The sequence below is a fragment of the Leptonotus elevatus genome, chromosome 15 (assembly GCF_054856555.1).
Source record: "Leptonotus elevatus isolate MCC_2025b chromosome 15, RoL_Lele_1.0, whole genome shotgun sequence".
Classification (NCBI taxonomy): Eukaryota; Metazoa; Chordata; class Actinopteri; order Syngnathiformes; family Syngnathidae; genus Leptonotus; species Leptonotus elevatus.
The window spans coordinates 15,205,290-15,219,196 of record NC_141253.1 but is presented as its reverse complement, the minus strand read 5'-3'; the positions used below and the strand labels follow the sequence as shown (position 1 = coordinate 15,219,196).

General features: G+C 40.3%; 2 protein-coding genes across 7 annotated transcripts in view; one reads left to right on the top strand and one right to left on the bottom strand.

The window, feature by feature from the left end:
- Positions 1 to 13,907, bottom strand: part of pum3 (pumilio RNA-binding family member 3) — a 25,163-nt gene that overhangs the window by 7,303 nt on the left and 3,953 nt on the right. For 3 of the 4 annotated variants that reach the window (XM_086096351.1, XM_086096353.1, XM_086096352.1), the window contains 5 exons: positions 1,130 to 1,197; positions 870 to 1,046; positions 528 to 734; positions 228 to 426; positions 57 to 132 (listed from right to left, as the gene is read on the bottom strand). In XM_086096351.1, coding sequence (XP_085952477.1) covers positions 57 to 132; positions 228 to 426; positions 528 to 734; positions 870 to 1,046; positions 1,130 to 1,196 — 726 coding nt within the window. In that variant the 5' untranslated portion in view covers position 1,197. Of the gene's footprint in view, positions 1 to 56; positions 133 to 227; positions 427 to 527; positions 735 to 869; positions 1,047 to 1,129; positions 1,198 to 1,652; positions 1,805 to 13,907 lie in introns of those variants that run through there. The other variant, XM_086096350.1, reaches the window with a different exon arrangement.
- The window catches only part of LOC147162120 (cilia- and flagella-associated protein 44-like), a 13,717-nt gene continuing 1,587 nt past the window's right edge, over positions 1,778 to 13,907 (top strand). The window contains exons 1-31 of one of the 3 annotated variants that reach the window (XM_086096342.1): positions 1,778 to 2,225; positions 2,322 to 2,384; positions 2,707 to 2,842; positions 3,259 to 3,421; positions 4,667 to 4,769; positions 4,842 to 5,058; positions 5,254 to 5,368; positions 5,471 to 5,635; positions 5,713 to 5,868; positions 5,947 to 5,994; positions 6,633 to 6,732; positions 7,018 to 7,112; positions 7,196 to 7,390; positions 7,606 to 7,716; positions 7,814 to 7,966; positions 8,134 to 8,316; positions 8,434 to 8,576; positions 8,669 to 8,948; positions 9,080 to 9,135; positions 9,511 to 9,673; positions 9,782 to 9,912; positions 10,097 to 10,302; positions 10,379 to 10,523; positions 10,634 to 10,808; positions 11,136 to 11,374; positions 11,540 to 11,747; positions 11,851 to 12,054; positions 12,246 to 12,438; positions 12,520 to 12,621; positions 12,743 to 12,873; positions 13,791 to 13,907. In XM_086096342.1, the coding sequence (XP_085952468.1) occupies positions 2,345 to 2,384; positions 2,707 to 2,842; positions 3,259 to 3,421; positions 4,667 to 4,769; positions 4,842 to 5,058; positions 5,254 to 5,368; positions 5,471 to 5,635; positions 5,713 to 5,868; positions 5,947 to 5,994; positions 6,633 to 6,732; positions 7,018 to 7,112; positions 7,196 to 7,390; positions 7,606 to 7,716; positions 7,814 to 7,966; positions 8,134 to 8,316; positions 8,434 to 8,576; positions 8,669 to 8,948; positions 9,080 to 9,135; positions 9,511 to 9,673; positions 9,782 to 9,912; positions 10,097 to 10,302; positions 10,379 to 10,523; positions 10,634 to 10,808; positions 11,136 to 11,374; positions 11,540 to 11,747; positions 11,851 to 12,054; positions 12,246 to 12,438; positions 12,520 to 12,621; positions 12,743 to 12,873; positions 13,791 to 13,907 (4,473 nt within the window). In that variant the 5' untranslated portion in view covers positions 1,778 to 2,225; positions 2,322 to 2,344. Of the gene's footprint in view, positions 2,226 to 2,321; positions 2,385 to 2,681; positions 2,843 to 3,258; positions 3,422 to 4,666; positions 4,770 to 4,841; positions 5,059 to 5,253; positions 5,369 to 5,470; positions 5,636 to 5,712; positions 5,869 to 5,946; positions 5,995 to 6,632; positions 6,733 to 7,017; positions 7,113 to 7,195; positions 7,391 to 7,605; positions 7,717 to 7,813; positions 7,967 to 8,133; positions 8,317 to 8,433; positions 8,577 to 8,668; positions 8,949 to 9,079; positions 9,136 to 9,510; positions 9,674 to 9,781; positions 9,913 to 10,096; positions 10,303 to 10,378; positions 10,524 to 10,633; positions 10,809 to 11,135; positions 11,375 to 11,539; positions 11,748 to 11,850; positions 12,055 to 12,245; positions 12,439 to 12,519; positions 12,622 to 12,742; positions 12,874 to 13,790 lie in introns of those variants that run through there. The other 2 variants (XM_086096343.1, XM_086096344.1) reach the window with 2 other exon arrangements.

Genomic DNA, 13,907 nt, shown 5'->3' with positions numbered 1-13,907 from the left:
CACAAAGCGCATGTAACCGGCGTAGATTGGGTTTGAAAAACTGGTTTTGAAAATACCTGTTTGTACTTTCCCCTAATCAGGTCATGAAGATCCTTCATCAACTTCTTCTTCAAACCGCCATCACACTTCTTCCTGTGGACACGCACGCAGGACACACAAATTAGCTTCTTCATATTCAGCAGAGGTCAAAAGCCAGTTCAAACTATTTCCTGAGTGAATCTACGTACAATCTTAGGTCTCCCCACACTTGTTTGGCCTGATTGATGATTTGGTACATGTCCTTTCGATCTGCTTGCTGTCTTCTATTTTTCAGGTCTTTCTTCTTCTGTAGCCTGTTCTTGTTCAGCTCTTCATCTGTCTGCTGTGCTGACTGCTTCTTCTTCTTTGGCTTAAAATCTTCTTTCTTGAACCTCCTTGCCTGTGGACCTGGTCATACACATAAAAATAAAATCACTATTAACATGCTCTAATCTCTCTCTCTCTAATCTAATGTAAGTACAAGGTATGTGGAATTTGACATTTCTTACCTCCATCTTCTTTTGCGTTGTCTCCTTCCCCTTCGTCGACAGAGAATTTTCTCTTTGTCCCTTTTCCACCTTTAACAAAAGTTTGTTGTTTCTTGGTGTTATTGCTACTCTTCCCCACTTTGCCCTTTATGTCCTTGTTGTAAGGTTTGAAGGGCTTTTTAGCAGTTGGCTTACTACTAGGTGATCTAGGTGATTTCCCACGAGAATCTGTAAAGAGACATGTCAATGACTGCATTCCGTTCAAACTTTCAAAATGAGCATTTACCGGTAGTTGTTTAACAGTGTTTCCTTCTTATCCTTAACGTTCTCTAATATAAGTGTGTGGAATTTGAAATTTCTTACCTCCATCCTCTTCGCCAACAGGGAATTTTCTCTTTGTCCCTCTTCCACCTTTAACAAATGTTTGTTGTTTCTTAGTGTTATCGCCACTCTTTCCCACTTTGCCCTTTATGTCCTTGTTGTAAGGTTTGAAGGGCTTTTTGCCAGTTAACTTAGTACCAGGTGCTTTCCCAGGAGAATCTGTATAGCGACATGTCAATGACCACATTAGGTTCAAACTTTCAAAATGAGTATTTAGTTGTTTAACAGTGTTTTCATCTTACCCTTGCCTTTCTGTTTCAACTTCTTTCCTCCTTTGGGGATAAAGGGTGTTTTGGGTTTAGCTTCCATTCTACACAAGAGAAACATGTTCAGGAAAAATATTTATACAGTACACATTTACAGTCCCAGATGTTTAAAGTCTTAAAACTTGACAGGATTAAGATTATTTTTGATAAAGTATGGAAAGTTAATTAAATTACCTGAATTAGCTAATTCAATATTGAATACTAACAGTTAAAATAGGACGGTTCAGGGAAATCAGTCTCGGGGGAAAACTAGTTTAAAGAACTCGTGACAAGTGGAGGAGAAATAAACTGCATATGCTAAACTATGTAACTAATTTCTTAGGTAAAATACATTGAAGGTACTGTCGCCATTTTTTATCGAGTGTAATGGATTTATGCCACTCTCGACAACCAAAATAACCAATCCCTCAAATAATTCACACACACTTGAGAGCTAATAATAACACACATCAAATGATAACACCACTGATTATGTTAGTAGTTTGATACGCTTACTTACGTTAATTGCAGATTTACAGACACGCCGTCTCAAACTGCCCATGCGTGTTTTACCGCTACGATTTACGACACTGAAGCTCCAATCAAACTCAGCGTTTGCTGCCGTAAAACGTTGACATCTTTACGACAGTGATGCCGCACAAAACAGAAGCGATAAATGCGAATGTAATGTGATTTGGGTTCACGTTACACAAACGTGGTTCTGCTGAATTAGTTAAAGTTATTTTATTCTGTTCTGAAGTCAGCAAGGGAAGCGTACACGATTGTGAAACAATATTTTCAGTGGTGCATTTGAGTATCACGCTTTAAAGGTTACAATTAATATTTAGGAGTTGCTAATTTGCTTATTGAAAACAAAATTGTAATTACTTCTAGTCCTTCAAATCTCCCAAGTGGTTTTAAATGGCCTGTGTTAAAAAAAAAAGAAAAGAAAGAAGGAAAAAAGAATAAAACACTGGGCGTGGACTACAGTAGCCTACAGGCTTCCTGTTGCCTGGCTACAGACCCAACGTAACAGGACAGAAAAGTTTGGACATGAGACGCGCTGAAATTGCAACGCTCAAGTGAAAAAAACGTAAGCGCAGCCGACCGCGTTTTGCATAGATTTAATGTGTAATCATGTGGCCAACAATGAATTGCTGCTCCCCCCCTTTTTTTTTTTCTTGTTTAGTTTCAGGACCACCAGGAGTGAAAATGTCTACAACCCCCTCAATTCACGATGCCAGTGAAAATGGTGACAGCACACACACATTATGCCTGAATGACAGTATTTACCACATATTAACGTTTATATAGCTATAGCTGGAACAATAGAAGACAAACAGGCCAGTAACTTCAAATGCTTGTTAAAAAATGTAATTATGAATGAAACATATTAATAAAAAAAACTGAACAAATTAACATAAAACACATGAACTTGGTAAACTAGTCAAAAACAGACAGTTATTACATTAGATTTAATGTTGTGATGGTGCTTATGCTTGCCTTCTGTAAAATGATATAATTGATGAGTGACGATAACTGTCAATAGATGTTTGTTTTTATTGTCACCGGAGGGGCTTGTGATCACAGTGGGATATCTGCTGAGGGGAAACAACGCTCTGCAGACATGTGCTACAAATATGAGCAGCTTTATTCAAGACCGTTCATCACACCCGACTCTGACTTCCCAAAGAACCTCCTGAAACTCTCGTATCCTTCATGTATTTTTTTTTCTTTTTTGCAGGAACCCCCTTTCAGTGACATGTCAAAAAGTATGCCCATCCAGGAAAAGTTCTTTTGGAACTACAAAAAAAAAACTGTTCTTAATTGTAATTTTGACACACTTGCTCAATTAATTTAAGTGCAATAAATGAAAAAGATTATTTAAAATTAAGTTACAGGCATCTTAGAATGCTGTCTATACACTCTTGTATTTTCCCCATCAAAACAACACACTTGATGATACACTCATATTGAGATTATATTTTTATTCTAAACCATCCAAGATCCTTCACTAGAGATGCAGCTATTACTATAAAAAGCTGGCCTTGATTTCATGTTAGGTTGCTCTAAAGTAAAACATTTTCAAAAATGTAATCATGAACCTTGATTCTGTCTTCTCGAAGTCACTCTTTTGGCTACGACTGTAGGCGCAGAGCAAACCTTCAGCTGCTGGAAAACAGAACTCTGATCTATATTGCTGGTCAGATGCTGATCCTGCTTGATGTTTCCACCAAGCAGCAGAGATACATCCGCTCCTGCAGTGGCCGTGGAATTGGTGCAATAGGGGTAAGAATGAGGGAAATATACAAGAGCAATTATAAGTGAGCCAATAGAAACGCTGTGAGCAACCTGAGTCCCAGAGATAAGAGAGCCCAGACTGCTTCCTCTTAGAAACGCAAGGAATTGAGGTCCTTGAAGTATTCGTCCTCACTTAGTAATTGGTGAATCAGAATCTCATCGAAGTTGTTTGGAAGATGAATTTATTTTTTCTTATCTGCAGACCAAGCAGGCCAATAGAATTCCCTATTACGCTTGACCACCATGACAGGGACCAACAACCTCATGGCCACAGCTCCAGCTGGCCACCATTGGCCCACTCAGACTCAATGTCTCACACCTCCCCCAGGACAGGCGAACAGACCTTTACAAGTTCGGTTCTGCCAGGCCTGGCATGTGTCCTCTCCCACCAGAGGAACTAAAACAACATCAGGTCGTGATCAGTTGATCTATTCTCTGCAGCTGGAGAATATGTTGTCATGATAGTCATTAGGTAATTGGAAGGTTGGTTTCACAAATTCAACTCAACTTTATTTATAGAGCACTTTAAAACAACCAATACAGCACATGGAGCAAACATTAGTCATACAACAAAACTGTTAAAACAGTAGATTGATAACATAAAAATAGTCAACACCGCAAACACTAAACAATACTTTGTTTTATTTTCATTGAAATTCATCGCCATCCAGGCCTTGATTTCCTGCAAACAAACGTGGCCTCAGTGAGAATGTGTCTGGGACAACGGACTTTCATCCGTATAGCAGTGGAAAGAAATACCAAGTTTTGTTGAGATTAAACACAGGGTCAGCAGATACAGTGAAAACTGCAGAAAGCCCAGAATTGAACCCTATGGAACACCATATGACAGTGGGGCAGTGCGGGACTTAGAAAAACCAAGGATAACACATAAAGTTCTTCCAGCCAATTGGAATCTAAACCACTAGAGAGTACTACCGCCAATGCTCACTGCTGCAAACGAGCCAACAGAATACTGTGGTCCACCGTATCAAATTCAGGTGAAATGGACTCCATTTCTTTCATTGGCCCTGGAGTGCTTAAGCAGTATAGGAAATTGATGGATAGGCCTGTTCCTGTGAAGGTGTTCAAGTAAAATTCAAGTCTTGAGTGCTATCAGCATACTTTGAAACCTAGAAAATCCTTGGGACACTAATATATGCGTGTAGACCCTTCAATTTATTCTCCATCCTTGCAACGTGTCTGTGTATTAATATTTTTCTTGTGTATGTATAGGTACACCCAAGCCAAGAGTACTTTGTCGTGGCAGAAAAGGGTAAAAAGCCCATCCTGATAGTATATGAATCTTCTTCATTACAAGCATACCGCATCCTGAGAGGTGATTAGAACCACAATCCAATCATTATTTCCATTGAGGTCTTGTGCCTGATCATGTGTTTCCTGTGCGTAGAAGGTACAGAGCTTGCATTCGGCTCTGTGAACTTTAACAGCGATGGAAGTCTCCTGGCCACCCTGGGCAGTGCACCAGACTACATGCTGACAGTGTGGAAGTGGAGACAGGAGGAGGTAATGCTCAGGTGCAAAGCAATTTCTCAGGATGTTTACCGAGTGAGCTTCTCTCCATACAACCCTGGCCTACTGACATCATCAGGATCTGGACACATCAAGTAAAGGACAAAATATTTACTCTTCTTAAATTGTATGTGTTCTGTTGATGGAGTCATTATAGAAATGTTTCAAGTCATTATAAAAATAAAAAAAGTTGGATATTATCATACTGTCAGAACCTGCCAATAAATTCAACAAGAAAAGACCCAGTTCTTTCAATGTCCATTTATGATTCAAATATTGTCTCTGCCTAGGTTCTGGAGAATGGCCAGCACATTTACAGGTCTCAAATTGGAAGGACTTATGGGCCATTTTGGAAAAACTGCAGCTACAGATATTGAAGGCTACATAGAGCTTCCCGACGGAAAGGTTTGTGCTCTACATATATGGCAGGTTGGGTTTATTTAAGGAAGGTGCTGGTGTGGCTCAACAACAACAATGCAGGACTTTAACCATTGTCCATCCTCTTAGGTGGTGTCTGGCTCAAGCTGGGGTAACCTGCTTTTGTGGGATGGAAATGCCATTAAAGTAGAGCTCTGCAGCAAGGGAGGACAATGTTGTCATGCAGGGGTTGTCCAACCTTTTGCCTTGGAGGACGGGCAACTGATGACCATTGGCTCTGATGGAGTGATCCGGGTAAAGCAGAGATTACTGCATAATTGAAAGGCTACAATGGCCCAATATGACATTGCAACCTCCCTTTGAGCCTGCAGGGCTGGGACTTTGAGACAATCGACAATGCAGACAGTAGCAGTGAAAGCGGCAAGTTTGAGATGGAACCCATTAATGAGATGACAGTTGGGCGCCATGCATGTCTCTCCTCAATAGTGAAAAGCTCCCAGCCTGACTCTACTGTTTGGTTTGCTCAGGTCACCAGTCATCTTTCACAAAAATGCATAAATCGCACTTCAGCGAATAACTCAAACCTAATCTCTTTTATCTCGTAGGATTCCAATGGAGCTATTTGGAAACTGGATCTTTCATTCACATACACTGTAAGGCTCATCTACGCAATTAATAAAGCATCGTTTATCTTCACTTCTGAATCAAATTGAAATTTTAAAGGATCATGTTGAATGAAGAGTATGATGACCAAATTGTGGAACTTGCCCTACAAATGATCCAATTTGCATGATAAGTCTTCTACATCTTTTGTACTGGGCACCACTACAGAGCAAGGTCCGGAAAGACAAACCACAAGAAAGAACAAACTTAATGGGAACCAATGAGGAACAGACTGAGAAAAGTTTTGCCATAACTGTGTGGGCTTACAAAGTGCATTGCCAAATAGGCTTTGAGAAGTGCTGCTAAAGATAGGGAAAATGAAGGAACCTGATGCAAAAATATGATTGGCTAAGTTGAAGTAGGTTTTTGCAGAACATGAGAACTGTTATATGAACGCTAGAAAGAAGAAGAAAGAAGTCCATCCCATAGCCATTACCTTAAATGGTTAAACAAATGTTGAATATGATTTGTGTTGGTTGATACAATTTGTATGGACTAGTCAACATAGCTAGTCCAAAATGACGTTTAGAGTGGGACATTGAATAAGTATGCTCTGCTCTAGTAACTAGTACTCTACAGCAACCTGAGCACACTTGAATGACTTCATCTAACTGAAATCTCTGAACAGACTCCTGATCCACAGTGCCTGTTATCCTTCCATGCTGGACCAATCAAAGGTCTTGACGTGTCAAAGAAAAGTCATCTAATGGCCACGACTGCTCTGGATCGTGAGTCCGTATTTTTATATGATTGGGATGTTGTTAAAGACTAAAAAATCCCCAATGGCCACTGACAAACGTAATAATTACAATTATAATCAACCCTAGCTTCATCTTCCTTTTGAGTACAAATAATGTTCTCTCGTTTGTCAGTTTAAAACAATTTCAATGACCACTGTAGGTTTATCATTCTTTATAGAAAGGATTCCAACAATTGTGTCCATCTGTCAATATAATTTCAAACTACTGTCACAATACACCTGCTGCTATGTTTCTGGATATTCTATTTTCCAGGTTCTGTCAGAGTCTTTGACTTTCTTGCAAAAACAGAACTCATTTGTAGCCGATTCAATCAAGGTGGAACTGCTCTTCACTGGGCACCACCTTCGGTTAGTATGACATGCATTAATTTACTACCAATTCATTTCCATAAAATTTGAGTAATGAGAATAATCAAAAAAAATTTTTGCAGGTGAATCACATTGGAGGTTTATTGGTGACAGGATTTGAAGATGGGGTGGTTCGCTTGCTGGAGATTTTTGACCCCACAGGGTTGCACAACAACAAAGGAGATGCCCACATTCGACTCAAACAAGCTTTCAAGCCGCATAGCGCCCATGTAACAGCTGTTGCATATGAGTGCAACGGGAAAATATTAGCCACTGGGGTAAAGCACCTTTTATAATCCACTCAGAGATTTTCAGTGCAGTTTATCAGAACAGTTTTATTTTGTCTGGAGGACTTTTCCTTTGATCAAGCGGAAACAGAAATTCATGAAGTTACTAAGCTGATGTTTTTTCTACATTTTGTTTGATATTAGTGGGCTGTCATGAGTTGAGTGTTTTTTTTTAAACTATATTCAGCCTTTATCTTTATCCCCAGAGCTCAGATAGCACTGTGTTCTTCTTTACTGTTGGAGAAAAATATGAGCCAATGGGTTTTGTCCATGTTCCCGGACCAGTGCAGTTACTGGAGTGGTCACCTCATTTCCATGTAAGTCTCTGTTTGAAGGGAAGTATATTTTGACTGTGCAAAATGTATTACTATTGCACAACATGAAAAACATTTACTAATTCCCAATCTTGTACAGCATGAAAACAGGTTACTAATCCTGTGTCAGAATGGTTATATTGTGGAGGTACCATGTCCTGATCAGAGTACCCTGAAGCCAACCAAATCGTACCAACTGCTGGAACTGCCCAGAAGATCCTTCTACTTTAAGAGCATCAAATCTCAAATCAAGGTTTCGCTTCACATCTTTGTTGGGGTTTCACTACATGTTAATCATATTGTTTTACAACAACAGTTCTTCATTTACAAGCTAAACAATAAAATGTATGCTAATAATTCTTGACTACATTTAAATAAACAAAACTCACGACTAGCATGACTCGTATCCATGCGTTGCAGAGAGAAGAGGAAATAGCAAGGCAACAAGCTTTAAAGGTGAAGCAGCAGAAAACGCAAGAGGAGCATCAAGTTGTGGAAGAGGAACCGCTGGAAGAGGAGTTACCCCCCATTTTCATCCCTAACCCTCGTAGTCCTCTTCACTGTGGTTTCTACTCCCAGCCTGGACAATTCTGGCTCTCTATGGTACACATACATGCAGACACATTAAATAAAGACCAATTTGTTGACACACCCACATTTACAGAAATTACAATAATTATTTTGCATACCTGCTTAATTTACATTACTTTTTGTCTCCAGGGAGGGTATGACTCAGGTTTCTTGTACCATTGCAAGTTCTCTGAGAATCAGGATGAGGATCCAGACCAACGTCAGGATGAGCCATTTGACGTCCTGACTGTCCTGAATGCTGAGGATGATGCTATTTGTTCAGTCACCTTCAAGTATGAGGACTGAAGAAACTAAAGTGAAAATACAGGTTTTGCTCCATAGTGATCAGGTCAGGCTTATGTTTGTTTTTTGTTTTTTTCCACAGCTCCAACCGGCAGCTAATGCTATGTGGCATGCACTCAGGCTCCATCAGGGTTTACCCTCTTGATCCGGACAACCACACCCTAACCTCTATGCAGGCATACTGGGAATTGAGCATCCACGACAGCAATTATGGACACCTGTGGCACATATGCTGCAGCTATGATGACCAGTTTGTGCTGACAGCAGGAGATGATGGGAATATTTTCTCCTTCAACATGCTTCCTCATGAGGAGCTGCAAAAAGGCCTGCAGAGGAAAAGGGCCATTGTTCCTTCTCCAAGGGTTAGCCATCTTTTTCAACAAAGAAGCTTTCAAATTACACTGTGCAGACATAGATCCATTTATGATGATTAACAGATTAGCAATTTGATAGAATACCATCAAAATGTAATATATTGTGATCCTTCAATTAGGACGGTCTTGAGAATGAAGATTTGGCACAGGACATTGATGACCCAGCGGCTGACAGGTTGAGTATGACTCAGTTGTTAGTAGATATCACCTTACCTGTGCATTGGGTAGTGTAATTGTATAAGATGGTGTGTTTCATGCAGTTAGACATGAATAGCCCAGTAATAAATCTTCTTTACTAGAGATTTTAGGTAGGGCTAGAGCGACCTCTAACCCGGTGTAGCTCCAAGCCTATACATCAGTTCAAAGTCTAAACCACTGATCACCCTTAAAGTTAGCTGGGAATAGATTTCAGGTCCAGCAACAGGATTAGAGGTGAATAAATTGCAGGTTAGACAAACTTTTACTGATGTAAATTTAAGATTTCCAGAGTGCAGTTAGTTGTGTTTCAAAAAAATCATCTAAGTGATTCAGATTTTATCTGCCCACCCAGCATAGAGATGTTCAAACAGAAGTTGGAGAAAGACCATCAGTGTCGGGAAGCTGAGAAGAAGAAATCTGACAAGCGTAGAAGGCTAGCTGAGATTCAGAATGTGTTCAAAAAACTGCTCAAGGACAACCTTGACCTGCCAGAACACTCCCGGCTGTCACTTACGGTACACACACACACAACAGTAACATTTTGACTATGAGATGAACAATTCTAAATTCAAGTAAAGCCAAGTAACTTGGTTCCTATCTCTTTGTAATTTATTTGTAAGCAGGAGTTGCAACTGGACAAGTGTTTTGAAGAGCAAGCTTTGAGGGAGAAGACCCAGAAATTAAAAGAGGTCCAAGAACAGATGAGCTGGGAAGAGCAACGCTCTCATATTGCATTGAAAAAACTACAGGAGTGGTACTAACCAATTATGGCTTTTATCACAGTCTGACCAAATACTTTTCATTTATAAGTTACTTCTCTAGACAAATGGTAATATTTATTTTGGGATTTGGATGGATTCATTCAACCCAGATGTCAAGACTAAACGTCAAATCCTGCAACCATGCTGAAAAGCCTTTTTGGTCTGTTTTACTTTCAGGTTCAATGGTTCTTTGGAGTCTAACATAGTCACTGTGTTTGCCATCCGCACTGACCACAGAGTCTCCACCTATCGTATTCCAGCACTTTCTTCAGGGCAGGCGCAACAGCAGAGCAGTTACAGAGAGACCAGCAGCAAAGAAATTGCTCCAGATGAACGCAGAAAATCCAAAGATCAAACTACAAAATTCAGTCATGAAACAGATGGTGAGACAAGTATTTGTTTTACCCGTCGAATATTGTACATTAGTACAGTAAGTGATTGCTGATGTGTGTTCACCAGAGGAAGATGTGCCACACCTCCTGGTGTCTCGATCTTCAGGAGTAAAGCTTGCAGATCGGCAGATAGAGAGGCTCAGAAAGGCCGCAAAGAAAGCTGAACAGGCACGTGCCAAGATCGAAAAGAGGAATCAGGAATGGGACAAATTGTAAGTCGCGCTGCTGATCTTTCTGCAAGAAGTTCCACACTGAAAACTTCTGTCCAATGATTTGAATGATTACTGCTAATGCAACATTAACCACTTAATTGGCATCTCAGTTATACAGAGAAACCCAAGAAGAACTGTGAAGATCCACACGATGTGCAGGCCATTTGTGAAGCCAAAGAGAGTGTTGGGGACTTGAAACTTAAAACAGACAAACACAATGTACCAAAACACTTCAGAATGAATGCGGACAAAAAGAAAGCACAGATGACGGACCTGGAGGGCAATGTAAAGCACAAGCACTGTATTCTTATACACATTAAATTCAGAGCATCAACTTGCTCCAGATTTTTTGTAACTTCAAATGCTAATGATCAAGATCAGTTATGGACAGCCTTGGTCCTCAAGGGCCAGATTAATGAAGGTTTTAGATGTTTCCCTTCTCCAACTCACCAATCCTGATCGTTAGAATCATATATGTTGGAGGAGGGAAGCATCTAAAACCTGCAGGATTCCGGACCTCAAGTGCCAGGATTGCCCATCAATGATCTTGATGAAAACTTATCAGTTACAGGCACGACTTTTAGAAATAATTGCAATGATCCATCCCACCAGATACGTAAGATACAGACTGAGATGAACCAAGAGATCATGGCCTTGCGAGACTCCAAACTTCTACTTTCATCAAAAATGTGGGCTGAGGCTAAGCAGCTCCAGAAGGTCCAGAGTCTTCTGCCATCCCATCTTCAACGGTGTCCACCCCCACTACCCACTGTACGTCCAGAGGAAATCCCAGACAAGATACGATGCACCCGGCCCATCCTAGAGAAATACCGTTTGCTGAGGAACCAGAGGTGCTGAAGCTACATTTCACATTTGCTATCTGTAGTTAAAGATAGTGTTGTTCAGAGTTTAGTTCATGGGAAAGACAACTCGCATTTTCTGCACTATTCTTACAATGATTTGTTTTCTTACTCATGACGTTTCCCCCCCCCCCCTCAAAAATTTACCCACTACAGGTTTCAGTGCACAGAGCTGGAGGAACAGCAGGGAAGCGTTGGTTTGCGACAGCAACTGGAAAATGAAATGGAAAGAATGGAGGAAGTGATAGATTTATCTGCTTTCATTGAAGAACGAGAAGAAGAAGAACCTAAAGGGGATGAAGCAGCACAGCTGAGCAAGGAGGAGAGCAAATTGCTGTATATGCAAGACTCTCTCCTGGAAAAGGTCTGCTATATAGCTTAATTTTAGATCACACTTTCATTCATTAATTTTCAGATAAAAAAGGAAACGTAAATTACAAAGTGCGTTGTTTTTTTCAAACCACTAGATGGAGAGCATGGTGACTGACTTTGACAAGGAGCACATGATGTGTCTTCAGAAGGTACGGATGCTGGACTGGAGGCTAAAACTTGGCAACCTTCGTCAGCTGTCACTCTATCAGGAACTGCTGCTCCTTAAGGAGATGGACAAGAGTGAGAAGATTCTGCAAGAGAAGCTTGACATACGTGTGAAGGAGGAGAACAACTTAATGGTGAGAAAATTGTCACCTGCAGTGTCTCACCATTCTTTAATTTTCAACGTGGACCATTTCTGGAGTACATTTTCTTCATTTGTATACAAACTTGGCTTTATTTATCACACGTGATTTCTAAATCCACTTGAGATATACTATACTGTAGATGTTGCCTCATGCAGATTTCTTGTTTAATGCTTTTATTAAAGTATAAGTTGGAGGAGTATAAGGAAGCGCTGGAACTGAAGTATAAAGCCATAACCAAAGTGCAGGACAAAGAAAAGGCTGTAACAAAAGCCTTTCATGCCTCGCTGGTTGACGACAAGACCTTTGAAGAGTACCTCACAAAAGTTTTCAAAAGGAAAATAAAACGTATCAAGAAGAAGGATAACTCAGGTGAAGGTGAGGGGAGGTTTCACAGAATAAGTGGATTGGAAGATTTGTGTTTTTGTTTTCATGCTCCAGTCCAAATGTATTTTGCAGAAGAGGAGGATGAGGACGACTTTGACAATTATGAAAACTGGGACGATGATGATGATTGGGATGCATTGGAGGGAGAAGCTGCTGCAGAGGAATGCCCTCCCGGTCAGTAGTTTACTTTCCTTCTAAGTGCATATAGTGATTGTTTACACAACCTATGGCGGATGCTTAATGAATTACCCAAAATACAACTAAGCACATCCTCCGGGTGTACTTTTGGTCACAGGCTGTGAGCCAAAGTTGTATGCACATATACTGCAGCTTCGTGAACGTCGACTGGACCTCGAAGAGCTGCTGACAGAGGAGAAGAAGAGTGTTGACGTTCTTGAGAGGGAGTGTGACTCCCTTGTTAAGAAGGTCAGAGGCTCATTAAATGTTACATGGATGTGATTTAATTGCTTGCCACAATGGGGAAATTATAGTGGGAACAAGAAAATAAAAAACGGAATTTCTGAGTTGGAGATCCGACTTTTATGGAAGCTGTTCTCATTAAAATTTCTGATATTCATGTGGATCTTGAAAAGAAAATTATTGTAGCACACAAATGCCAGGCCAAATGTAATTTAGAATGACTAACATTACCTGAAGTGTTTGTCACTCAAATTTGCCACAGTGCACCATATACAGGGAGGGTCAGTGGAGGGGATGGATCAAGGTCATTATGAATCTGAGGGGCTCATATCCCTCCATCCATAGTGCTATTTGCTTGAATGGGGGAAAAAAACCAAGTAATATTTACTTTAAAAAAAAAAACTAGTAATTTTTACAAGGAGAGTTTGAAGTACATTTTGCCAGTTTATTAAAAAAGAAGAAGAAGCTATTCAAGGGTTGAGGAACGAACCCACAACCTTTAGGTTGGGAGACAGCCACTCTACCATCTGAGCCATGCCACTCCTGCAGTGTGTTAGTATATTGACAATGTCAGGCGGAATCCTTGTACCTCCAAGAGACCATTTTTTGTCTCATTTTGGGCACACCAACAATGCAGTATTGTAGCAAAAAGCAAGAGTGGCATGGCTCAGGGTGGTAGAGTGGTTGTCTTCCAAGCTGAAGGTCACAAGTTCGTTCCTCACTGCTTGAGTAACTCCCCCCCTTTAAATAAACTGGTAAAACATGCTCAAAACTCTCCTTGTAAATTTTACTTAGAATTTCTGTGTGAAAAAAACCGTTTTATTAAGTTTTTTCAAGCAAATATTGCTCTTTTTTTTTTTTAAACAGTGACAATTATACACACATAGAGAAGTCAAATTGTGCTTATTTGTTTGAACCAACAGCTCAAATCAGTGAAAATCAGTCGCAAGGCAGCAGAAGATGACTTGGAGCAATCCAACAGAGAGAAACAGCATAAGATGAACCAACTAGATGTCGTGGTTCCGTTAAGACTGCACCAG